The sequence below is a fragment of the Colletotrichum destructivum genome, chromosome 9 (assembly GCF_034447905.1).
Source record: "Colletotrichum destructivum chromosome 9, complete sequence".
NCBI lineage: Eukaryota > Fungi > Ascomycota > Sordariomycetes > Glomerellales > Glomerellaceae > Colletotrichum > Colletotrichum destructivum.
This window is the reverse complement of record NC_085904.1, coordinates 3,681,143-3,706,249: the sequence shown is the minus strand read 5'-3', so window position 1 is coordinate 3,706,249 and position 25,107 is coordinate 3,681,143. Positions and strand designations below refer to the sequence as shown.

The window sequence follows — 25,107 nt, the reverse complement described above, 5'->3', positions numbered from 1 at the left end:
TTCTTTGCTGGTCCACGTCAATAAATCAAAGCATTAAGTAGGTAGAATTTATCAAAGCAACTGTAATCTGGAGTGATGCGCAAGGTAGTGTCTGCGCAGACAGCGCACTCAATATACGCACAGTTGACCCATCACTGCGATCCCTTCAGTTCTAACACCTTCACCTTCCCCTGACCCATGTAGGTGCTTATAATTATTCGAGCAATGACAGTAACACGCATAATATCACAATTTTGATCATTTAAATCACCCCTCTACTTGTGATTATGAGCAAGCTTAGAAGTCCAGGCCTGGGCTGTGCTGGAACATTGGCAAGTAACCTGGGACGTTAGATTTAAGAACGCAGGCCCGTTTGCCTCCTTTTTTTTTGACGTTTTGCGTCAACATCTCCTTCCTACACTAATCATACACTTCCTTACTGAGACGGTCTCTCGTCTACTACGCAATGCTAATTTTCCGATTCGTTCTTTACACACTTCTCCAAGCGCTGGCTTTTACTCAAATCTATGCCTTACCGAGCGACAATCCCCAACCGAAAATCAACAGGAGAAAGGAGGTGGACCTTAAGGGCCAAACGTTGCCGCGATTCGGGGAGGTAGTGACGCTCTACATAGTCTGCTACAAGGAGAACTGGCATCCTGCTATCATCGCTGTTGCAGGCGACGGCTCGTCATACCGCTGGCATGCCGAGAATCATGAGTATGCTCCAAAAAACGACTGGCAGTTGAGCGCACAGAAACGATTTCCCTACGACGATAACTTCGTCAAGACCCTGTCGAAAAAAGTGGTCCGAAAGATCGGAGACATCAAATGGGGAAATATAGACGTTGTTCTCGGGGAAAAACGTCTATTACCCTCCAACGACGTCAGATTAAAACAGAACTGCTGGTGGTGGGCGCAAAGAGCGATGAAAAGTTTGGTACAAGGCAATTATCTCGATGAGAAGACAGCGCACAAGGCATACACAGGCATTAAAAGGTCCACTGCATGGAGGGGGCGACCTTGGACAGCGCCGAGGTGGCGGGATAAAGTCTAAGATGGTGCTTTAGAAGTTCTAGGAGTAGGCGTCCAGGACAATGAGGGTTTTGCTATGGACATATCCGCCAGGTATCGACATGCCATCGACATTACAGATCGGTTTTCGACCCGGATTCTGGCATTCCTGCATTTTGACTGTTGATAATCTAATCGTTCTGGTGCATAACTTAGCAAAAGTTAGGTTGCCAAGTTCCAGAAGGCTCTTGAGAATGTGTTGGTGAACTGCAACACGCAGATAGAAACATGGGTCGAGGGCGTTCCGGCCGACGTTGCGGGCGTTGGGACGGACGGTGCAGGAGTTCGGGACGCAGTTGGTGTGTTTGACAGCGACGTTGCCGCCGGGCGAGGAGAGAGAAGGAGTTTTTCGCGGTGGCGGGGTTCCGGCCGGAGCGGGTGCGAATGTCCCGGGAGGCGACGACGCGGAAGAACATCGAGTACCAGGCTACGTCAGTCGTCGTGTACAGGCGGTGGTCGATGGCAAGGCAAGGTTGGCCAGTAGATGGATGCCATTGTGTCAAGCGGGGATATACTCATGAAGAATAAGGAATCCGTATTGCCCCGAATCAATCCTCTAAGCTAGCCTTTCATGAGATAGAAACATCAATCAGACTGACTAGCCGTTTTCACAATTGCTCCAGGGAAGAAACGACTCATCGGTAGGGAATCAATTTACGGTTTGCTTCCAAAGATTCTGATTCATCTATGTGATATCTCTGCTGGCAACTATCATCAAGTTCCTAGGTGAGATGGTGTAATCAAAAACCGGAAGAACGTCTACGTTGTGCCCGCCATTTTCCACGAGAAACCACCACCGATCAAGGGCAATGACGCTCTCGGCGGCCTTGCAGCAGAGCACGCTGAGCATCCACAGAATGGCGATCCTGCTGCTGTAATCCCGGTACCGGCTCTCGTACAACGCAAGCTCGCCGTCGGGAATGCCACTCCCGTCAACACCGAGAACCCCCACCGCCCTACGTGCAAACTGTACGAAGCTGGCCGTGTCGCCCTTTCGCGCACCCCAAACCGGCCTGCTCTCGGTATCAAGCCGGATTCCCTTGTCGAAGAAGACCTTTTCCAAGAGGGCCCGGTAAAAGCGCCGTTTGGAGTAGACAGACTCCTCCTTGGTGAGGTCCGCCCTGTCCCAGTTGTTGGGCGCCTGACAACCGGTCATCAACGCCGTGGCGCTGAGCACCAGTCCCCCGTCTCTCATCTTTGCACTGATGGGGAACCCGTCCGGGCAAGAGGCGGAACGCGGGACGATGTGGTTGTAGCAGCAGCCGATGGCGCCCAGGTGCGTGATGAAGGACGCGGTGGTGAAGTACTTCAGCATGTGCTCGGAGAGGTTCCCGCAGGCGTGTAGACCGACGAGCATGCACCGGTTCCCTCCGGCCCAGGCGGCCATTTCGGCCGCCAGCGGGGGTGTGCCGTCGACGTAGCGCCGCAGATGCCGGATTCGGCCTTCGGGGATGCCGAGACCAGCGGCCGCCGCACTCGATGCGGCGAGCTGGGACTCGCTGCCGTCGATGGCGAGCACGCGGAGGTCCGGGAAGAGAAAGGCGAGAGACACGGAGAGGTAGCCCTGTCCGGATCCCATGTCGATGACGTGTGTGATGTTGTTGGCCTCGCAGACGCTCCGGATGTACGCAACGGCGGTGGAGACCTCGGCCTTTTTCTTGGTGTTCATGCGGCTCGTCAGGACGTCTGGCAGCGTGACGCTCAGGCCTGGGCGTTGGGCACGGGGGAGCGAGAGCGATTGGAGGGTCTTTAACCATTTAGTAAGAGACGCCGGCCGGCCTTGTAAAAGCTGGGATAGTCCGCCATCGCTGTGCTCGCCTGTTGTGGAAACCGTGTTGGTCGGTTCTTCAATGCTGTCAATCAAGTCCTGTTGGGCCAGGCGGTGATCCGGCAGCGAATTCCACCAGGCCGTCCACTCCGGGGGCAAAGCCTCCCATGCGTTGTGAATCAGGGCGTCGTTGACGTGGATTCCGCCCGTGATCTGGCGGACCAGAGGCGTGTTGATGAACTCCAGCAGGTCGTCAGTGTATTTTTCCACGTCATCGTACGACTCTGGGAGATTCAGCATGGTGTTGTGATTGAAGACCGGCCCGCGGCAGACAGATGACGAGTTTATAACAAAGGTAATGTATTAGACATGAACGTTTTTCAGAGGAAAAACGGACGTCTGTTCGTGGATGGCGGTCTGCAGCGGCAGAATCTCGCCGCCGCACTTCCATCAGTGCTTCAACCCTCAAGTATTGTTAATATTGAGGAAGAGGCCAAGGAGACAAACGATTTACGACAGCGTGAAACCAAGTAGCATATTTATACAACTCTCGGGTTCCTCCTTTTCTGAAGACTCAGCGGATCTCCCTCTACATAGTCTTTCCCGTACCCGCCGCAATCAACGCCCGAGGTTCCCCATCGTCGCCACCATCGGTAGCCGTACGACTGGCCCTTCTTGGCTGTCCAGTGGTTGTTTGATGACTTACGCACTTTTGGACGGCCGTGCAAACCTGTTGCCTCGAGTGTCAGCCGGTGTGTCACCTCTCATGATGTCTTGTTCACGCCAATACTCACACCGTCCGTTGTACTTTTTCGTCCACGCCCGCTTCGTAAACGTGCGGCAAACGGAGCAATATCTCCGGTCCTGGCCCATCCACCCGCGGAGCCTCGTGTACAGTGGGCAAGAGATGCACGCGCAGTGTTTGCACCACGGGCGTCGGCACATCTCGTGCTGGGGTGGGTATGCTCGGCAAGGCCACCCTTCCATGCAGATGTTGTAGTTGTTGTTGTAGTTGTTGTTGTTGCTGTTGCCCCCCAAGCCATCGCCATGATCTGCCCGCTTGACGATGTAGCTATGTCGCTTCCGGCGATGGGCATGCACGTTGTGCACCACCTCGGAGACGCGGTTGTTGCCGCAGGAACATGTCAAGGCCTCTTGGGGCACGTTCTGGTCGCACGAGAGTAGGCTGGGTTTGCTCGGAATCAAAGGGGAGGTGAGGTTGCGGAAGTAATGGGATGATAGGGAGAGGCAGATGAGATCGTTTTGCTGGCAGTGGGATAGGATCTCCAGTTTGATTTCAGGCGGTAGACTCGAAAACAGAGCGGCCGAGAACTGTGAGGAATGCGGCAGATGCTGGTCTGGTGGTGTTGTTGGTGTTGTTGGTGTTGTCATTGTTGGGCCGAACATTTTCAAATTGTAGTCAAAGCTTGATGGGCGCCGTTCGAGTTCGGATAGTGAATGGAAGCTGGGTAATTGATGATGACCAAAGGCACTGAAGCCGAGTTTCGAACGCCTTTTAACACTTGTAACTGTTCACAGTCCAAAGTGTTGAAGGTCGCGGTTGACAGGGGTGCTGCGCCGCTGCTGCCTGTGTTAGCGCGATAGTGGCCTAGTAGTGGCCTAGATGCGGTAGGCATCCAACTCCATAGTTCCGGCTACAGGCCCATTAATCCCGGAAGCTCCTGAGCTCCCACTCCACCGCCAGGGCAATTCACAGGCATGGTCTGGATGGTACCAGTCAACCCGCCGTCCTGACGATAGAGCCTCCCGATGACCTTGTGCGACTAGGACAGTCAGCGCCGAGAATGAGTGCACCCTGCTGGACTTCCCTCGCGTGTTCCGTGATGCTGGATAATCGTTTGCGATGGTCATATTATGAAAAACCAAACACAGACTTGGGGAGGTATCGCCGCTCCACTCTTGAATCATGAGCTGCCAGCTGTTTACAAGCTATCGAAACGTTCATTCATAGGACCAACATGATGAAACTATTTCAAGGAGAGAGGGGTAACAATGCACTTTTCATGTTCCGTTAATTACAGAAACTGCGTTTAATTGAAAGCACCGACCTCTTGCTGCTATGTAAACCCTTCACAAGTTACAAACTGTCTCCTTCACCTTTTCTCCCACCTCGCCGTACGTCAACTCTACGAGTTTCTTCCTCCTATTTTTGCCTTAGGTTCAAACACATCATCACTCAAATCAAGTATCTACAACTTCACACTTGAGTGATTGATGACGCCCTGCTCACCAATTTCCCTGTTCTCTCCGACGACATTTTCATGCCGCTGTCTTCCTGAGCACCTGCCCATTCAACAAGTTTGCCGCATAGCCATTTCACAAGTGAGTCTCACCTTCCTCTGTTGTCTATTTCACCTGCCGTACTCCCTCTTTTTACACCTTCCTCGTCTAGAAATACAATGTCGACGTACAAAACCCCCTTCTTCCTCCCGCGGGCTTTAATGTTTGCTCTTCCACTTCCACCTCACAACTTCTCCATTCCTTTACCAGCCAGGCCGATACTTTGTTCATCTCGTCTTACTTAGATCAAGATCCCTTACCTCATTCAGTCATCACTTTAGCATCGCTCACACGATAGCAGATACCCAAACTTGGCCATACTCGATTCATAACACAACTTGCAACTGACGCCGGAATTCTCCCCATTCCTAAGTCTCCGGTCTTGCTTCACAAACCAGCTGGACTTTCCCTCGTTTCTCCCCCGCCCCTCATGTCTCGCTTTCACAAGGACAAGATACTTTGCATCTCACTTGCTGATCTAGAGAGTAGCTAGTCTGCAGTTCTTGCCCATTCCCAAAGGGCAGTATTTGGTCTTCAATAATCCGCGACCAATCGATCTCTCGGCGACAAGATGCAGCGGTCTACGAAGCAGAGAAAGCGGGTCGTTATCAAAAACGAGCCTAATGACGACCAAGGGGCTGTTCGCCATACACCTGCTGCAGGTGTCAAAGTTTCTCCAAACAAGCTAGCCTCAAACATGAACATCAGCTTGACAGCTTTCGGAGAGCTGTACGACGTGGATGACACTGCAATTCTGGAGCGAGCAGTTGAGTCAGGGTTGCAGCTGGCCCGTGAGATATCCCCCGTGATCGATCACCTTGCCTCGTTGAACACATCCTCGACTGCCAGGAAAGACGATGTTGTTCGGTGGCAGGAAGCCATTGAGCAGATCTTTTCGCTGGCGAGGCCAACTCAGACTCGGATTGGCGTTGTTGGCGTCACAGGAGCAGGTAAAAGCTCACTGGTAAACTCTCTCGTGGGCGAAGAGAAGTAGGTTCCCTCATTTTCAACGCAAAACATCTACTGATGGCTTCCAGATTGTTGCCAACCAGCTGCAGCCGAGCTTGCACTGCCTGGGTCACCGAGGTCTCCTATAACTACATCGACGACGCGACTGCAAGCTACAGAGCAGAGATTGAATACATGACGGCAGAGGCTTGGCTTGGTGAGGTGGAAGCCTTGCTCCAGGACATCAAGGATGACATCAGTTCAGGCTCCTCCGATCATTTGGATGGCAATAGCGACGCGGGCATGGCGTTCTCGAGACTCACGGCTGTCTATCCCGGTCTCACATTGGAAACAATCTTGTCCAGCGACAAGAGTGCCTTGAATGACAACGCCGAAGTCCAAATGGTCTTGGGCAGGACAATTAATCTCAACGACGTCTCCTCCAAAGGTCTTTTGGACCAGATGCAGGCGTACATGGGTAGGAATTCCAAGGAAGATGTGGCAAAAGATATGAACCCTTGGCCTCTGATCAAGGCTGTCCGAGTCTTCACCAAAGCTCCCGCACTTTCGACAGGTGCCGTCATTGTCGATTTGGTACGTTAGCATTCTTCTCTCACTACCGTTTTCCCCAATTCTTATTTTTTGTGCAGCCCGGACTTCACGATTCGAACGCCGCCCGAGCAGCAGTGTCAACGAACTACATGAAGGATTGCTCTGGCATCTGGGTCGTTGCCCCTATTATCAGGGCCGTCGATGACAAATCCGCAAAGGAGTTGATGGGCGAGTCGTTCAGACGAGGGATGGTTTTCGACGGCACGTGGACAGCTATAAGCTTCGTTGCCTCAAAGACAGACGACATCAACGTCGAAGAAGCCGCTGGCGAGCTAGGCTGTGCCACTGACATCGACCAGGACTTTGCGAGAATCAATACTCTCACCACCGAAACTACCGCCTTGGAAACCGAGTTGGGGGTATTGAAGAAACAGAACAACAAAGATAGGGACTCGCTTGATGATTTGCGCGACGAGGTAGACGAGTGGGAGACTGCCATGGGTGACATTCAAGAAGGCGAGTCCATCCATGCGGCGACGGCCAATCTCGGCAAGAGAAAGCGAGCCGACAGCGATAAGAGTGGCATGAGCTCTCTCATGGAGGCCGCAATAGCTTCTTACGAGGAGAGCCAAGTGGATCAGCACCTACAAGATCTGAAAGCCCGAGCACAAGACCTACGCAAGCGGGTCAAAATCGACTTAGAAACCATCAAAGAAAAAGAACAGAACCTTGAGCTGAAGAGGCAGGCAAAGACGTCGCTGCTGGAGGGCATCAAGAAATCCTGCATCAAAAAGCGGAACCAAGTGTCTTCTCAAAGAATTAAACAAGACTTCGCGGATGGCATCAGAGAGTAAGTCTGATCCTTCGAGACAATAGAATTGGCTAACAATAGGTTGCCCCTAGGGTCGACGAGGCGACCTCACCTGACCAGAATGATGTTTTCTACATCCCGGACAAGCCTCCACGCGATTACGAGAAGGTAAGAGACGGTCTTCATGTGTTTTGCATCAGCAGTCGAGCCTACCAGAAGCTCAACGGCATGATGCAGAACGTGGACTTCGACACCGGCGGCTACGGGAACTCGGATGACACAGGCATACCCAGTTTACAAACTCATGCGCAGAAACTCACCGAGTCCCACAGAAATTCTCGTTGCCGAGAGATTTTGGTCAAGCTTCAAACCCTTCTTGCGTCCATCGCGTGCTGGATAACAGGTCTCGACATCAAGCGAGCAGGTCTCGACTCCAGCTCAATCAAGACACATCTCAGAAGAGAGTCTGTCAAGTTTCTCAATGTGGGTTCAGTGAGACTAAGGATAGAGATGCTTTCATTTACTGACCTGCTTCTACAGAATTTAACCGAGTCTCTAGATGCCTGCTCTGAGAAGCTAACCAAAATGCTTCAGATCAACATTTATAGCAAGACCAATGCCTTGGCTATCGCCGCGGAGTTGGAGGCAACTCCGTATGCTGACCGCTGGTTTGAGTCACAAGATGATGGTGGTCTTGGACTTGTATCACATCGGACGTTCAAAGCCGTATGCAGAAAGAAGGGAGTGCATGCCCCTCGCGGTCGCGTTGCAGTCGATCTTCACGCAGACCTCGCGAGGCCCATTTACGACGGGCTTATGGGTGATTGGGAAAAAGTCTTTACGCTCAAGATCCCGTTTCTCTTGCAGGAGTTCTTGAGCGAGTTCACTCAGCACCAGAAAAACTTTCACCAAGTCTTCGTCGAAAGGTACGAGAGGAGTCACCATTTGGCCAAGGCTCTAGACTCGCTCAACAACCACAACCATGGATCAAGGGAGGGGCTTTCGAATCTCGTGGTGGAAATCAAGAACATTACCGCTAAATACAGGGGTGATGCTCACCAAGCAGTAATCCAATCCATTGCGAACGGCATGGAAGCCCTTTACAATCGATGTCTGGGCATACGAGGTAAGTAGATGGCACCGTGTACCCCTTGTTTTGAATCAGTCACTGACATGACTTGTTATAGGCGCTGGCTGCAAATTGAGAATCCAACGCGCGGCTGAAGACCACATAGAAACCATCAAGGGGACAATTTTCCATGATGCAGTCGCAAAAATGCAGATGGAGCTTGAGGACATGGAGAAGTTTATCGGAAACAAGCTCGCGACCGAGGTCAAATTTTTGCTTGAGAAGACCCGCTCGGTATACTCGGGGATCCTCCTCGGCAGCCAGAGGGGCAAACTGTCGCCTGCGGAGCTCAAGCTGAAGGATGACTTATACGTCATCCTTCAGAGCGTCAACTCTCGGTTCAGACGCACGAACTGAATGGATTACTTGGTGGCCATGGTAAATGGGCTGGTTAGGTGAGGGACTGGGTCGTTTTCTGCTTTGGTTTTGCTCTCTAGAGGCATCCTTGCTTCTTTTTACTCGGCGGGACTCATCGTCACCTTGGGTCGTTGAGCGGCGGGACGATATTGTGCGGCAGGTTGCTCGCTGAAGCCAAGTGGCTGAAGCGACAGTACAAGCTCCGGTGCACATGATGCGGAGTTGAACCAAGGGAGCAAACAGATAGCGAACCCAAGTTTAGAATCGAGCTTTTGCGTTGAACTGAGCGGATAGCCCCCTAATCCAACGTAGCTAAGACGGGAAAAGGTAATGGTGGTGCCCGCCATCACTTTCTTAGAACACGATAACAACGTCCAACCTCGGCGGCCCATGGAGACTCCTGCGAAAACCTATTTTCCAGTCGCTGTCACTCCAGAAAAGGGGTTTACCCGCGACATCCGACCTCTTTGGAGAAGTATCTCTCCAATCCTCATCCTTCACATCCTCCAGCGCCGATTCATGGAGGATGACTGCAATACAGCAGTTTGATGGAAGAACTGAAAAGGCTCTGCGGAAGTACCCGTCTTCGACAACTCTAACATCGTCTCGATCTATCACAGTCTCTCATCCCTTGTCCTAGAACGCGCCAGAGACGCCCTCACAGAAGGGAACTACTGCTTCACAATAGCACGAGCGATTGCAGCTTCTTTTTCCCTGGAGAATGAAGACTTTTTTATTCAATCTTTTTGCGTGTGGATATGTTGGGTGAGGAGACAACATTGAGATTGTACGGGCAGTGCAGAACGTGGCGCCGACGTGATGACTTTGACAAAGTGGATCCACCAGCCCGGGTCCGGGCCGGGGCCGTTGGGCGGCGTCAGAACGGGCTCCAGCCAACCTAATGTCCCGTCAGAACCCTCACTAAGCTTTAGTCTTCCGGCCGTTACTCTAAAAACATTATTGTTTCTAACTAATGAAACCAAATTATCTGGGCAATCCCTGGATACACACACACTGGCAACAAACACGCCAAGGTCGGAATCGCAAAAGGAGGTGGTGAAAAATGACAAAAAGTCGAAAAAAGAAGAACCCGTATGAGTGGCTTTGCCAATCGCGGTGAGGATTTGAGCCTCACGCGGGGGTCGAACCCGCAACCTTGAGATTAAGAGTCTCACGCTCTACCGATTGAGCTAGCAAGGCGGGTCTTTTGAAGTTGTTGACCTCAGCTACAAAATTTGTCTACATATACCCCGCATTTTCAACGTTCGGACCAGGTCTTCCTCCGGCTTCGCGCCTCTGCGGCCGACAGGCTCCCCATCCCATGCATCAACCGGCGAAGCTGGCCTGTACACTGCTACCGCCTCTATCCATCACTCTCACCCTGTTTCATGAAAGATTCGTTTCTTAAAAATGGCCGACTGCCTCGCGCAGAGGACAGGCATCGCGGCACGCCAAGGGCCTTGCGTCAAGCATCTCTCCACATGATACGTCAAGGCGCACCACGATTGGCAACAACACGTCATGACACTACGGGTGAGAAAAGAGATTGACTATGGTGCATATGAGCAAACGAGCAAACGGGTATTATCTGACAAAAAGACCTCATCCTGGCCAGAGCAAAGTGTAATCTCCACAAAACCATCCATCTGGCATCGCACAAAGATCCTCTCGTAGTTTCATGGGCGAAACAAGATCGGTATCCTGAATACCAGAACCACACCATCAAACCGCCTCGAATACCCCCATCTACTCCTCCTCACTCAAGTTGTTCGTGTCCGAATTATCATACTCGGAATCATCGTACTCGGAATCGTTGTACTCAATCTCGTCCTCGTGGGCATCGCTGTCGGCCTCCTCGTTGGCGCCCATGTCGTCGACGCCGTAGTCTGCAACCGCATACTCATCTTCGTTCGCCTGGTCATTCGCCGTGTTGTGAGTCGGTGCGAAGAGGAGATCGCACTTTGCCGTCTTGGCCTGGCGGAAAAAAGGGTGGCTCTCCTGCAGAACCTTGCCCTGTGCGATGAACCCCATGGGCGTGGACACAAAGTCCTGGCCTCTTCGACGAGCCGCAAGCCACTCCTGTACAAAAGAAAGAGGCCGGGCGGTGAGACCGATGGAGGTCGACTTGGTCTCTTTGTGGTTTTGTACGTCTGCCGAATCACTATCGGAACTCTCCTCCAAGTATTCCAACATCGGCAACGATTGATCAATGCCAAGGAAGTCGCACAGCTGGTCGTATTCGGGCCATTCAAAGTACAGCCGGCCGGCGTACAGGCCCAGCTCGATCTTCAGCCAGGCGGGCGCTCTCCACTCCGATGGAAGAGCCGGGATGCTGTAGAAATTCAGGTCACTGAAGTGGAGCATCTTCCGGGTGACGGGCGCCGAGTACACAATCAAGTTCGTCGCGACGGTGTAAAAGCGATTCCGCATGGTGGACAGAAGCACCTCGGCCTCTTCGGGCACAATGACCAAGGCGATCTCGGTGACGGGACTCCACAGAATCCAGTTCACGTTGCGCTGGGAAGATGCTGTTAGGAACGAACGGAAAGAAAGCGAGCAAGAAAGGGCGGTTGGTCGACTTACCAGGAAATTGTCACTTGTCAAGTCAAAGCTCAGCTTAATGGTCCGCTCAAACTCGCCGGACACGAACAGCTTGTTCTGCGATGACTTGTCCGAGACCTTGAACTTCTTGCCGATGGCCGTTTTGGATATGGACTTGGTGGCAGGGATAAAGTTGACGGCACTGGCGGGCATTCTACCGGTTCTGGCAAAGGACTCGAGTTCCGCATGCAAGCCAGGAAACGAGAGTGCAGGGTAGTGATGAGGTCTCTTGACCTGGCGGACGGTCTCGACCTCGAATGCCACCTCGCGCTCTTGCTCGACCTCCTGCAGCGCGGACGCGTGTACCGCCCGTCCATTGTCCTGGAAGGCTTTGCGTCTTGTGTTGAGCTCCTTGATAAAGGCCCTGATCTTGCTGTCCGAGCCTGATCGAAGCTCGCCCGTGCCTTTTATCTTGCGTTTGGGCTCGTAGAGCTGTTGAAGGCTGTATTGCTCATCCTGCTTCACGGTGGCGATGAAGTTGTCTCGCTGGTAGCTGTCCTTGATGAAGTCTGGGTTGTCGATCGCGGCTTGCATCCGTCGGCAAAAGTCGATGCCCTGCGAGTAGTAAAGGGGCTGAAGCTGTTCGATTCCCTCACACGTGTTGTCGAGCAGCCACGAGATTCTGTGCATTGGTCAGTCAGTTGACTCAGTTCTGCCCCCGATAGCTATAGCGGGGTCCACCTACACATCACGCGAGTCGACCTGGGCCCCGAGTGGCTTCATCTGAAGGTCAATAATGCTCTGGTAGACTTCGGGAGGAGCAAAGAAGGTAACAGATTGGGTCGTGCCCAGCTGTCTGAGTCGCATCGCGGCTGCGTGTCCCCAATAAGTCAGCTTCGAGCTCGTCACATACATGTGGCACAAATACTACAAGCACTTACCCTGAACCGTGTGGTCTTTGCTTTGTCCCAGCCCGAGTGTGAGAGCGCCTCGAGCTGTTGGAGGGAACTTCAGATCGGTTCCTCTGGTATGAGCCTGGATGAAGCCTAGTCAGTAACTGCGCCATGCATTGCATACCCACACAGGCGCGCGCGCGAGAACGTCAAGACGCATGTTTCTTACCTCGTCCAAGTACACCAAACATTTGCTCAGATCGTCCGCGAACGGCGAGGCTAGAAGGGGCGTCTTTCTTCCCATTCTCTGGATAACTATTGGCTTGTTGCCTTTGTCAAAGAACACGGCTGCGGGGGCCGAATGGTCCACGATCAACCACTGCCTTACTAGAGCCTCGTTGTCCATTTCCAAGATCTGAGCCCCCGCGTCAATGAGGATCTTGATGTCGCGTCTCTTGAGCTCATGCAACAGGTCTGACTCGGATGCTCTCGCGCCACGGAAGCCAACGATTTTGTGGCACTCGCGGGATCGTTCGTGGAGAAGGTATGTCAGAACCTCGGCGTTGGTGTGTGAAAGTCCACTGAGGTCTTCTTGCTTGATGGTCAAGGGCAGCATGGTCCGGTTATCGTTGGTGCCACTGAATCCAGTTGTCAGCGCAGGCGAGGATGAACAGCCGCTGCTACCAGGAACTTGACCACCACCCTTGCTACCGGCCGACTGATCGTCCCCACCAACGGAGAAGAGCGGAATGTCCCAGCCATTGGATTGAAGCTTGATCTTGAACTGCTTCGCGTGCTGCGGGAAGACAAAGTTGTTCATGAAGTAGTCGATGGCCATGACGTTGTATCGAAGAGACTTCCAAATCTCGGCAAGCTGCAGACTGTCGTCGACATTGATCGAGTTCCAAGCTCGGAGAGACTCAGGAAAGTCTTGGCTGGTCCTAGCCCAACTTTCATACTCGGATGAGGGGTCGTCCGACTTGAACAAATGCTCGAGCGACTGGGTAAGCTGGGCGACGCTGATTCCGTCGTAGTAAAAGGCCAGACAGGTAAACAGGATCGCGACGTCGGGATGTCCCCATTCTGACTGCTCGCTAGGGACACCCTTTGCATGGTAAGGAACCGCAATTGGATCCCTGAGCGGGTGTAGACCGTACTGTACGTTCCATCTCTTCTTCAGCGTCATCATCAGGATGCGGTTCACCAGCACACCCCGGAGCAGGTAGACAGTCTGTCTCACGCTGGGCCGGTCGGGGCAAAGATGTCGAATGCGTTGCAGGGTAGCATCGCGTGGTCTTTCGTTGACAAGGAAGTCCCTAACGGCAAGACGCTCGGCGGGCTCGAGGTTCTGCATGGGGAGAATCCCCTTTTCTCCTCCAAGTATGTCTGCGGTGAGGCGTCGGACAAGTTCCTCCTCTACATCCGATCGCAGGAAGAATAAGAGCGGAAAGCCGCCGCTGGGCCGTCTCACCACCTCGATTGAGTGAGGGAACATGTAAGCCAGGTTGTGGCAATGGTGGTCGATGAGAACCAAAAGGCCTTGGGCAACCTGCCAACGGTGAGGGTGTCCATCAACAGTCATCTGAGAGCCGGAAGGGTAGATGAGCTGAGTGCGTACGGCCAAAGTGTAGTCGGACTCGTCCAGGATGTCGCGGCAACGCGAGCGCAGCCAGGATTGGACGTTGATCATGGGTCCCGCTTCAGGCATTCGATCATCGAGAAGACGCTGCAAGCCGCTCAGCATGAAGGACAGGTTGTGTTCCGGTTGGCAGACCATGACGCCTGCCTGCTTCATCATCGTGCGATGGACTCTGTGGTACGCTCGAATGACATTCTCTTGCGTGGGCGTTCGGCGAGAAAACGGGATGTGGCGGACTTGTCGATCAAGTAGGCCGCCGAGTCTTGCTTGGAGAAGCTCAGCCGTTTGCAGCAAGAGGGCCTTCGGAACGACGACTCGAACCAAGTTCTGACGGTTCGCAAGGGAGGCCGCTACCATGGGGATGATGCAAGAAGTTTTACCTATGTGTATGAGTTAGCCAGCGGACAACCAAAGCCATGTCTCCGGTCTAAGCTGTAGACGTGACGGATGGAAGGGACGCAAAGCGCGACGATACTGACCTTGTCCCATGTTCATCTGCAGAACGGAGTTGGCCCCAGAGGCGGGAGAAATGGTAGCAAGCGCCACGTCAACCTGATCGGGCCGAATCATCAGGTTTGCCTCAATCTCGAGAAGTAGCCAGTCGGGATGCACAGATGGATTCCAGTTGGAGTGCCCTTGGTTCGCCATTTCCTCCAAGTATCTGCCAGCGTCGCCGCGCATGACGGCGTGGTTGATGCGCAAATCTCGCTGCGTGCTTGTGATGGCGAGGCCGAAGTCAATCAAATGTTCCCGGACACATTTACCAAACAGCACTGAAGTCTCTGTTGATCGAAGCTGCTCAAGTAGGGTGACCGTTGTCACCGCCGGCCAAAGCTGCCCTGCCTTGAGCAAACGAACCCGCCGGGCCGAAATCTGCTCGTCCGCCATCTCAAGTCCCCTTTGGATGGTCTGGAAGCGGCGATCAATTGACAGCATCGAGAGGGAGATCTCTCTGGCGACGAAGGCTGGCGAGTGATTGCGGCTTGGGCCCTTGGGAGTCTTGCGTGCGACAAAGGCCTCCAGGCTTCGTTGCAAGTCTTCTCCGTACTTCTGGCGCACCATCGACTTGGAATTTGCAAGTTCCGACACGATCTGCTTCAGCTCGGCGGCTGCAGCGTTAGAGGGAACCAGCGCCGTTTTGGAGGACATCCAGCTGGGCGCAAGAACGTTTGTGCCGGAGCTCCGGGTTTGCGAGTACGGCAGCTTGATGGGCTGATGAATGTGGGCCGGGTGACGGGATATGGCCGACGACGGTCCCGCCTTGGCAGCGGCAGGGGCCGGAGCTGTGGCCGAAGCGGGCTGCAGTTGCGTCGCAGTTCCGGTGTCGATGGCGTCGAAGCTCTTCTTCAACAGGTCAAATCGCAAAGAAGGCACTTCTCCGCCGCGTAAACGCTGTTGGAAGACTTCATCCGATGGGATGAAATATGGGGGCTCGTACTTGGAGTCGGATTGGTGTCTGTTCAGCACAGCCTGGACGGCGTCGAGATGCATTGAGAGGTCCATGTTCTGGTAAAGGCGTTTCCACTCCGGCCGGATAGCGCTCGTAGCACCTTGAACGTCAACCAAAAGAGACTTGGACAACTCGCTAACGCCTGGCTCGACACAAGGCCATTGCAAAAGGAAGAAGTCGGTCAGGTACTTGCAATCGGCATCCGCTCGCTGCTCCCAAGCTGCCTTTTCCTCTCTCATTCGCCGCAGCTGCTTCGCGCTGGCAAACATCTGGATTTCGTCTCCATCGTGTTTCGGTGCAGGTATTTTGAACGGCGCAATCATCTTCGCCAAATAGTCGATCTTGGGGACTTGGTTTGGCTGGAAGTTGTCGTATTCAGCCCAGGGGGGAAGCTCGATTGCCTTGAGCTCTTCCAGGATTGAGAATGAGGCGAGGGTCCTGACAAGCTCCACGTCAGATTTGGATCCGTATGAGATAGGTGCCAGCATGAACATGAGGGCAAAGACACTCTGCTGCTCTTGACAGGACCGAACCAGAGGTCCCCAACTCGGTGCGATGTCAAGGCTCAGACGGTCGTTGAGTGACACCTTGTCAAAGACATCTGCTTTGCCCCCAATCAGGTTGCTCTGAGCAAGTTTCTGGGCCAAGCTGCTGGTCGTTGTCAGGTTCTTTGGCCAGGTCCGCAACATATGAACAATTTCGAGAACCTGAGAATGACGGGTGTTCGCGGGTTTGACGCAGTCTCGAGCTAAGTATTTCTGGTCAATGCTGGCCGGCTGCTCGGCTTTATTGTCAAAAGAACGCTCTGAGATCTGTCTCCGGAGCCGGGCACGGTCATGGAGATGCAAGTCGCCTGCGGGCGGCAGCAAGCCAGAGTCCACATCGAGGAGTGCAAAGGTCTGTAACTCTGCCGAGATGGCCATAATCTGCTCGACGAGTGGACGGAATCTCTCGTGCTGCACACTCTCGGTCAGGTTTTCGGTCCAATGATCTGTCTTCATGACCTTCAAGTCCGCTGGGTAATACTCGTGACTTGGAGTCAGCTGAGCGATCCTGGCGAGAACTTTCGTCGAACCGACACGCAAGGGCGACCAGGGCTGGCAGGCTCCAGAAGATAGCCACTGCAAGGCCTCCTCGGTGCCAGTTCGTCCTGTCAACGGATCAGGAAAGATGGATGACGTGTATGCATGGAGTTGCGCTTTCATGTACAGAAGCAGCTGCTCAGGAGTGGACTCGATGCGCCCCAAGTGCTTGTTGATGACAAACTTTGCGTAGTCGCCATTGGGAGTGATACGCACGACCAAGTTGTCTCTTTCTCGCTTTGTTTCCAGAGGTCCCATAGGCACCAGAATGCTTCTCTGTTGCGGGTCACGGGGGTTTCGAAAAACCAACTTGCTCTCGAGGCCATACCAGGTCCCAACGTCCTGGTCTAGGTCGATCTCGGATCCCAGCTGGGGTGACTCGAGAAGTTGGCGTTGGTTGACATGGAACAAGAGCTGCAACCGTTTGATCTCAACCTGGAGGTGTCTCGATGGCGGTTGGAACACAAGCAAGTTCGGTCGTGTCTCAAAGCCTTGGAAGATTCTTGCGACGCGGTTGAACAGCGGGCTGTAGGTGTCGACAATTCTGTCGTTACCAAAATTGCCTGGGCGAGAACAGGTTCTCTGGTGGGTGTTTATGGTCCAATTTCGATGGCTGATATTCCAGATGTCGGCAGCATACGAAATGAACACTTTGCCAGTGCGAAGATCCAGCCAGTGCAAACAACCGTCAAGAAGGGGACCAGGAAAATCCCAGGAGGTCTCAGAGCGGAACACATTTCTCTGGATAAATTGCAGCCACTGTTGACCCTTGATGGCGCGGATGACGATGGAGCCAGAATCGTAGCCGACATCGATTCGGTAACCTTTGGGCTTCACGGTCAAGGCTGGGTGTCTTCAGTCAGCATCATCTCTCCATTAGTATTTGTTATCCAAGAGAACTCACTATAGTCCATGCCTGGCATGTCGGAAGGACGTGTCAGCAGAGCTTGGTCTCCAAAGAGCTCAGAGAGAACGGCGGTGTGTTCGGGCGGCTTTGGGAGTTTCTGACATGCTGCGTTAGCTACATTGGACCTGGTACACGGACGAATGTTAGCACAAATGGATTCACTTACTCCAAGAGGGCGGCTGTCGACGAGAAGCAGCCCCGTAGAACAGTTGTACTGTACTACTTGGATTGACGCATTCCAGCCATCGTGACCGTGGGACTCGCACACGACCCAGGCATCTTTATCCGCACGGAGGGCTGAGATCTGTCGAGAGCGACCATCTGCTTCAGGCCATACGGCCATGATTGCCTTTCTGAAAGTATCCGAAGAGCTTACAATGGACTTCCGAACCAGCGATGACAAGCGGTAGGAAAGCTTCATGTCAGAGATTACTGCATGTCGAAGAACTTGAGGGAGCGCTCCAACCTCAACTACCAGGTTGTCCTGGAGAGTGATGCAGCACTCAATGTATGCCTGGAGCGCCGTGTCATCTAGATGGGCAGACTGGTTGGCGTGAATGACGAACGTTCTCTTGCAGAGAATCGCTGCCCAGAGGGCGTATTGCTGGCATCGGCGCGACATCTCAACGTCACTCGCTTTGAAGGTTTCTGCCCGAAGCATCTCAACCCAACGGACGCAAATCTTGCGAGCTCGTAAGATAGCTTCGAAAGCCTTGGACGAGACGTCCCGGTTGGTAGCTGTAAGCGCATGCGTTCGCAGAAGAAGCGTAATGACCACATCCATCAGGTATGTCTCTCTCCAGTTTGCTTGTAGACTCTCGAGCCTCGCGCATAACTGGTCGACGAAGCGGTCGCAGAAGTGATCATCCCGGAAGACGTTGTGAATTGTGCGGAGAACATCTCCCTTTTCGTCCCGCGGTCCACTCTGAAGGGCCAGATGAGACACGACTAGCAGGGTGACTTCGCTCGAGAAATTCAAGTTTGTCGAGCCGAGTTCCGCAAGCAGCACAATCCAGCGCTGTTTCTTTCCCGTCATGAGGGTCTGCATGGCCAGGTACTCGTGGTTGTTGATTCCGGCAGGGCAACTGGACTGACTGGCCATGATCTCGTACGAGGAAGGCCCCGGTCCGTCAAGGGCACAGGCTTTGGTTTCCAGGACTTTCTTCCAAGGAGAATTGTTCGGCAAGACCAAGGCAGTGTGATGAGCGAAAGAGGGTCGGAACCTGGTTCGTCCGGGCCATGTCGAGGTGCGTTCGTCGAAGTAGCCGAGCTTCAGCGCGTTTGGTCTGCACACGCCGTCTCGTCCGCCATCCCACTCGACTGGAAAAGGTACGGAGATGTAGTGAGTTGTTTGAACTAGTGATTCTGTTAGCAAGTTGTAATTCCGTCGTAAGGGTACGCGGCACGATGACGATGCGCCAAAATAAAAGGAGATGAGTATGAGGGGAACGAAGAGGGCGGTAACTCACAAGGCTTGGTCGTGGAAGCGAGACCGACCTTTCCGTGGCTCTGTTTGGAAAACGTCTTCAACTGCACGTAGTCTCTCAGAAAACATCGTGGATTGGCCCCCTCATCGTTGAAGTGAGTAGCCAGGTGTCGAAGAAGCCACCAGGTCGTGTCCCGATAGATGGCGAATTCTTGCGGGCAGGCCAACTCGAAGACAATGGATCTGGCGACAATCGGGTCTACCGGCAGCGGCTCTTCGAAGATGGAGATGCGCATGCTCTGGGCGTTCCACATCATTGAGCAACGGTGGCAGTTAGGGTCGTGCCGTTCGCGTCCGTGAATGTTATCCTCGTCGACAATGTACATGCAAGTACTGGTGTCGATTCGGCTGATGAGCTCATCATACTCGCGAGTCTTTCTCTTCCACTCCGCCTCTTTGCGTTCCCGCATCTCGTTTGCAAACGTAACAATAGAATCGTGAATGAATTTCAAGCTGGGAGCGTCAGGAGATTCCCTGTAGTATCGTTCAGCGAAGCAACCAGCGGATGGATCTTCAAAAATGTTTCGTTGAACAGTATCAGCCCTCGTAATGCGATACGACAAAAAGGTCTGAAGCGATGCAAGACGTGCCATGTCTGAGAACTGAGGGAAGAGTAGAACGTCGAGCATCTGGGGGTGGAATACCGGGTGGAACTCTGACAAAAGAGGGAAAGATTCGCAGGCAATAGAATCCATCTTCTTCCAAAGCTCCATGACGGTCAACAGCATCAGGCTCTTCTGCTCCGGATTGTCTTCGTACATCGGGAGAGCAGTCTGGACATAGTCGAAGATTTGGCGCGATACTTCAGAGCAGGTTTTGGGCACGGATGCGATCAGTTTCATCTCCTTGTCGATCAACTTATGGTAGTTGCGAGCATATTGACTGAGGTGGTCCTTGGCGGCCTCAGCAGGACCTTCGTTCGGGAGTAGTTGATAGCGCTTGTTCTTGGGGAATCTAAAGCTCTGGATGGCATTCTTGATATATCCATTGCTGACTCGCAAGCTGAGGATAAGGTCCTGCTCACAAGCCTTTCTTGGAAGGACGGGGATGTGCTTCACCAGTGCCAATCTTTCTTGTTTAAGGGCGTGCTCGAGGAGAACCGAGCATCTGCTGATGGATTTGTCAAACTTGGGGCCAAGAGAGTTGAAGAGATGATTATAACGCGCAACAGCGTCTTGGTCTCGACAGCGGTCTTTGTCCAAGTCAAGCTTGACCAGGCGACGACAGATCTTCTTCTTGAGAAAGTGAGTTTGCTCCATGCCGATGTGGTGGGTGGGACTGTCATCGAGAAAGGTTGCCAGGAGGACGGAGATGAAGAATTTGTACTCCGATCGGCCTTGTTCGTGGTCGAGGGCGATGGTGAGATACCTCTGAATGGCGACGCGAAGGACGAGGTAGTAAGGCAGCCGGCGCCAGGGCTTCTTGGCGCGGTTCCAGCAGACATCGTCGCGAACCCGCTTCCGCAACAAGACAGGGGCGACTCTTCGACCATTCTCTTCCAGAATGGCCATGAGGAGGGAGGAGATGATGGAAGGGTCGCCGGTGTTACGATACTCGAAGACGGTAGTGCCAGCCTTGAACGCGTAGGCAGCGAAGTCCTTGACAGTTTCAAGGGATGCCTGTTCGATGAAGTTGGCGAGCCCCAGCTGGAAGTCTTGGTCATTGAAGGTGGTGTATGGGATAGCGACAGCGATGCCGGGAAAGTCCCAGATCAGGGCACCTTTGGCTGCGAGGACACTCTCGTTCTTGGCAGAGGCTTCGAATGCCTCGAAGACAACACTGTCGTTGAAAACGGGACTTTTTTTCCAAAACGTTAGTGAAAACACCAGCGAAATATCTACGCAGAGGTAACTAACTCTTGGGTTCTTCGAATAATGAGACCGGCATTCTGGGTTTCGATGTGCAACACGATGAAGCCGGACGGACCCAGCTGCTGGAGCTCGCGTAGCAAGCTGACCTTGTCGATGCGACCACCTTGGTAAAGCCGCTGACACGCGACTACGGTCTGGCGGACGGTTTCCCAGGTTTCGCGACAGGTATTGGTGTTGTCCGGCAGGGCCGACATGATTCTGGCGGCGACGGCCATCCGTCGGCAGAGAGTCTTCTCGACGAGAGGAATCTGCTGATCGAGGTCCCGATGCTGGGGGAGTTTCGCGGGCAGCACCAGGTGATTGTACAGCGCGCCATGAATGGCCGCTGGGGAATCCAAGGGCGCACTCATGGCTGCGAGGCGATGGCTACAGTATGTAGCCGGCGGTGGTTTTGTGTGTGCGGTGATGCGATCTCGGATTGTCGAAGGGTGATTGTTCGGTTCGGCGGACGAAAAGTTTTTCTTTTGAGAGAAATTTCCGACAGCGCGACTTTTTGTGGGAGGATTGGGTAGTCGAGAAGGAAGTTGAGAAAGAAGATGGGAGGGAAAGTGTGGGGGAAGGTGAGGTGCAAGGAAAGGAGAGGAAGGTGCAGGTTGTGGGACTTGAGATGCGGTTGAGGAAGGAGCGACCTGGCAGCCTGTTGGTGATAGGAAGGAGGGCACTCTCAGGCAGAGACTTCCGCGTATATAGGCTGAAACAAGAGTGATAAAGAGACGGACGCTGTTTGATCTTGCTCTGCTCCCTTCCGCTCTTTTCTCTTCCACCTTTCTTACACAATGAGTCCTCAACCATCATGACGAGAACTAAAAGGAGAGAACTATGGGCAAAGAACGGCAACGAGAGTGGAGGGGTTAATGATAAAGGCTTACAATCGAAAACGTAGATTTGCATGTGGAGGTAAAGTAAAGAACTAAGATACAGCTGGCCACTGGTTAAAGCTTTTGTCGATAGTAAGAGGCAAGTTGCAGCTGGGTAATTCAAACTGCTATGTGCTGCCCTTGCTACCCAAGGTATGTTTCCAAGAGATAGAAAATACCATACAATCTACAAAAAGGGCCTAAATCATAGTGTAATCAATGTTGCAGTGGACAGTGACACAGGGAAGACTACTTGTTGCATGTTCCTGAGAAGGAAGCTGATATCTACCTGTGGATCCCACCACTTTCAGCGGGACACCAAGCAGTAGCTGCAGTAATACGATACAGGTACCTTTCAAATGACGCCGTATGATCGAAATGTCGGGAGAGGAACGCGGTTGCCGCAAGCAACAGCACGCGCAAACAGAGGATGGTTGTTGTTGTCGTGATGGCCTCATCGAAGTGGAGAAACTACGATTAGCTGCAGCACTAGAATAACCTTGTCCCAGACTATACGTAAGCAGTGCAGATGGGAAGATTGGGCCAGATTCAATCTCATGTCTACTTGCGCTTTTCCAAGCTGGTTTTACAGACTCGTTTGTTTTTAAGTCGTCTCCGAGGGAAAGCAGTCTTGGTGTCGTCGTGGGACAATATTGATTACGTCATCACGTGGTTGAACCGAGCGGCTCAAAGTCTGGCCGAATCGGATTTTCTACCGCCGGAAAATTGCCCCCACTTGGAGCCGGAGCACGCCCGCCCCAGGCATGGTCAAATCTTCCGTCAGAAAACAGACAAGCGTCCTCTTTGGATGGACAGAATATCATCCCACCGCCGAGAGTAACACCGGATCCGAACTCGATAGACTGCTTCCTGTTTGGAAGTTGCCTCTCCTGAACCCCGAGAGCCGAACCTTGTTGTGGCGTTCCTCCATCCAACCGAACCAACGCATTCCGGGCCATTGGCCCCTGATGGACTCGGTTCTCGGCAACGACGCGCGGATTGTTTCAATCCTAGACTCTGGCAATTCATTCCCCATTCGACGAAGTGGTTTCTGGATCACAATGACCAAGAATCCAGTGGGTTGGATGGTCTTGGGGTCTAATCCACTCAGTCAAACGCCCCACGATCCTTCCCACAAGGCCATGCTCATGTGCTATCATGTACTGCCTACTTGTTTACTGTCCGGTGTGAAGCCAACGCTTCGGCTTGGGGTTCATGTGCAACAGAACCGTAACCAGACCATCATCTCGCCTCGGTTAAGTAAGTGCATCTTCTCATCGATAATGATCGTAAATTATAAAACTTCCAATTTGTTCAACAGGCCTGCAATATAAAAATCCGAATGAGTGCCACAAACGCCCGTGTCTGAAATGACAAAACCACCCCTTCCCCCACGATCCATCCATCAGGCAATTTCCCCTCATCTCACACCCCTCAGAAAGCAATCGCCTCGTCGAGACACATCTTGTTGTCGTCCATCCTGCCCTTGTTCCTGCTGCAGCACTCCACCGCCGAGCAGAGCTGCGCGTCGCTCTGGCTCGCTGTGGCGGCCTTGGGCACCTGCTGCTGGGCCGGCCAGATCTCGGCGCCCGCCTGCTGCTCCTTGCGCCAGTGCTCCGTGATGACCTCGCGCACCGTCTTCTGGAAGAAGAGCGGGCCCTTCTCGAGGTCCGGGTGCAGCTCGCCGTTGACGAAGACGCCCGCGTTGATGTTCTTCTGCGCGTTGGCGCAGAGGTACTTGTCCTCGGACATGATGCGCTTGTACATGTCGCTGATGACGTTGAAGTCCTCGTCGCCCGAGTTCTTGTTGCGGTACACCTCGTAGCGCATCGACGACTTTTGCGGGCCGCTGGGCACGAACCGCTGGATGAAGAAGAAGTGTGGTCTGTTTAGAAAAGTGATCGTTAGCGGTTGTGATCAAGTGGACACTGACGATACTGAACAATGGCAGCTTTTGTTTACTTACGAAACGTTCATGGAGGCGTTGGGCCAAAAGTAGGTGGCGGCCACGCGGAAGCCCTTGGCGATCTGCTCCTCCGTCGGCTGGCCAAAGTGCTGGATGTAGGCCTTGTCGGTGTTGACGTAGTACGAGTTGAGGTCGGCGATGGAGGGGATGTCCGGGTGGGCGGTGGGGCAGTGGTAGCACTCGTTGTAGTTGTCGGCCAGGATCTTCCAGTTCCACTCGCCCTCCATCTCCCACTGGTGGTCGAAGACGTAGTCGTCAAAGTTGTAGTGCTGGAACCTCTCCTGCTCGTCGATGCCCACGAAGTCGTCGTCCCACGCGATCTCGGGCTTCTCCCCGGCGTCGAGGTTGACCCAGATGAAGCCGTTGCGGTCGATGTGGACGTGCACGGGGAACAGGTTGTTCTTGGACTTGTCAAAACCGGCAAGATCTTGATATCCGGGGGCCTTGGCGAGGTTGCCACTCAGGCCGTAGGACCACCCGTGGTATTTGCACGAGAAGGTGTAGCTGTTGCCCTCCTCCTTGGTGACGACGGGAAAAGCACGGTGCCGGCAGATGTTATGCATGGCGTTGATCTTCCCCTTCCTGTCCTGGACGATGATGAACTGGTAGCCGGCGACGTCGTAGCGGACCCAGTCGCCCGGGTTGGGGATTCTGGCCTTGTGTGTTGTGAGGAGCCATTTCCTGGAGAAGATGGCGCGGCGTTCGAGCTCGTACATTTCTTGCGATGTGTACCAGGAGGCCGGGAGAGCTCTGACGGGGGTCTTGTCTTCTTGGGCGGGCGGCGTGGAGCCTGAGCCGCCGAGGCCAAAGTAGTTCTTGAACAATGACATTGCTGCTGTGCTGCGGTTGCTGCTGCTGTTGCTTCGTCTAGCAAAAACTGGTGTAGGAGGGGTTTCCCTAGTAAGACTTGGAAAGAGAGTAGAAACTGGAGCTGGAGCTCGGCAGATGTTTGCAACTTGTAAGTGATCTGATGATTGTGGTCTGATATCGAGCCGTCTAGCTAGAACCTTATACCCAGCGACGATAGTCCTTCTATATAGTCAAGATAAGCCCGGCCGATCCATCAAGTCCATGGTATCACCTCGCCGTCCCCCCCCATCCCTCCCTCCCTCCCAAATGCTCTTGGTTTGGGAAACCCAGTGTTTGGGCCGGCCGGTGCTCGACGTCGCACACCAAACGCCTCTGACTATTCCGGACGCTCAAGGTCGTCAGGTGGCTATCGATGCGGTGCTGAGTCCGATCACCTGACCGGCATCGATGGCTTGCGGGGCCGATTGGGCTGCCAAACGCCTCGGTGTGGGATTCACGGACCGAGCCGCGCTACTATGAAGGCAGTGCCAGTGTCCCCCCCGGGGGGGGGGGGGTGTCATCGAGGGCAGGGCGAGAGATGGAATTCACACCCCCCGGGGAGTCTAGACTTCCGTCCTCCAGGTCTGATCTGGCTCTCCCCCTTCTCTGAAGATCCAACCCACCTGCACCTGGTATGCATACGCACC

General features: G+C 53.5%; 6 protein-coding genes across 6 annotated transcripts; 2 read left to right on the top strand and 4 right to left on the bottom strand.

Moving 5' to 3' along the window:
* The first annotated feature begins 207 nt into the window (after positions 1-207).
* CDEST_14203 (uncharacterized protein) lies at positions 208-1,205 on the top strand. The gene has a single exon (XM_062930359.1). It carries the CDS (start codon positions 446-448, stop codon positions 1,034-1,036), a length of 591 nt encoding a protein of 196 aa, XP_062786410.1. The 5' UTR covers positions 208-445; the 3' UTR covers positions 1,037-1,205.
* A 1-nt stretch (position 1,206) lies between these two features.
* CDEST_14202 (Putative Methyltransferase domain-containing protein) lies at positions 1,207-3,159 on the bottom strand. Its single transcript, XM_062930358.1, has one exon. The coding sequence runs from the start codon at positions 3,119-3,121 to the stop codon at positions 1,739-1,741; it is 1,383 nt and encodes a 460-aa protein (XP_062786409.1). The 5' UTR covers positions 3,122-3,159; the 3' UTR covers positions 1,207-1,738.
* A 69-nt stretch (positions 3,160-3,228) lies between these two features.
* Positions 3,229-4,286, bottom strand: CDEST_14201 (Putative F-box-like domain superfamily protein). The gene is made up of 2 exons (XM_062930357.1): positions 3,616-4,286; positions 3,229-3,551 (listed from the first exon to the last, which is right to left on the bottom strand). The coding sequence occupies exons 1-2, from the start codon at positions 4,226-4,228 to the stop codon at positions 3,361-3,363; spliced, it is 804 nt and encodes a 267-aa protein (XP_062786408.1). The 5' UTR covers positions 4,229-4,286; the 3' UTR covers positions 3,229-3,360.
* Positions 4,287-5,693: 1,407 nt separating this feature from the next.
* Positions 5,694-8,919, top strand: CDEST_14200 (Putative P-loop containing nucleoside triphosphate hydrolase, dynamin; the record flags this gene model as incomplete). The annotated part of the gene is made up of 5 exons (XM_062930356.1): positions 5,694-6,112; positions 6,160-6,664; positions 6,721-7,472; positions 7,526-8,559; positions 8,621-8,919. The coding sequence occupies 5 exons, from the start codon at positions 5,694-5,696 to the stop codon at positions 8,917-8,919; spliced, it is 3,009 nt and encodes a 1,002-aa protein (XP_062786407.1).
* A 1,746-nt stretch (positions 8,920-10,665) lies between these two features.
* CDEST_14199 (Putative P-loop containing nucleoside triphosphate hydrolase) lies at positions 10,666-21,138 on the bottom strand (the record flags this gene model as incomplete). The annotated part of the gene is made up of 10 exons (XM_062930355.1): positions 10,666-11,436; positions 11,503-12,142; positions 12,206-12,332; positions 12,402-12,495; positions 12,583-14,372; positions 14,472-17,369; positions 17,429-17,528; positions 17,598-18,787; positions 18,901-20,714; positions 20,774-21,138. 10 exons carry the CDS (start codon positions 21,136-21,138, stop codon positions 10,666-10,668), a joined length of 9,789 nt encoding a protein of 3,262 aa, XP_062786406.1.
* A 1,814-nt stretch (positions 21,139-22,952) lies between these two features.
* CDEST_14198 (Putative aromatic-ring-hydroxylating dioxygenase, alpha subunit, rieske [2Fe-2S] iron-sulfur) lies at positions 22,953-24,557 on the bottom strand. Its single transcript, XM_062930354.1, has 2 exons — positions 23,612-24,557; positions 22,953-23,530 (listed from the first exon to the last, which is right to left on the bottom strand). Exons 1-2 carry the CDS (start codon positions 24,439-24,441, stop codon positions 23,080-23,082), a joined length of 1,281 nt encoding a protein of 426 aa, XP_062786405.1. The 5' UTR covers positions 24,442-24,557; the 3' UTR covers positions 22,953-23,079.
* Between the last annotated feature and the right edge of the window lie 550 nt (positions 24,558-25,107).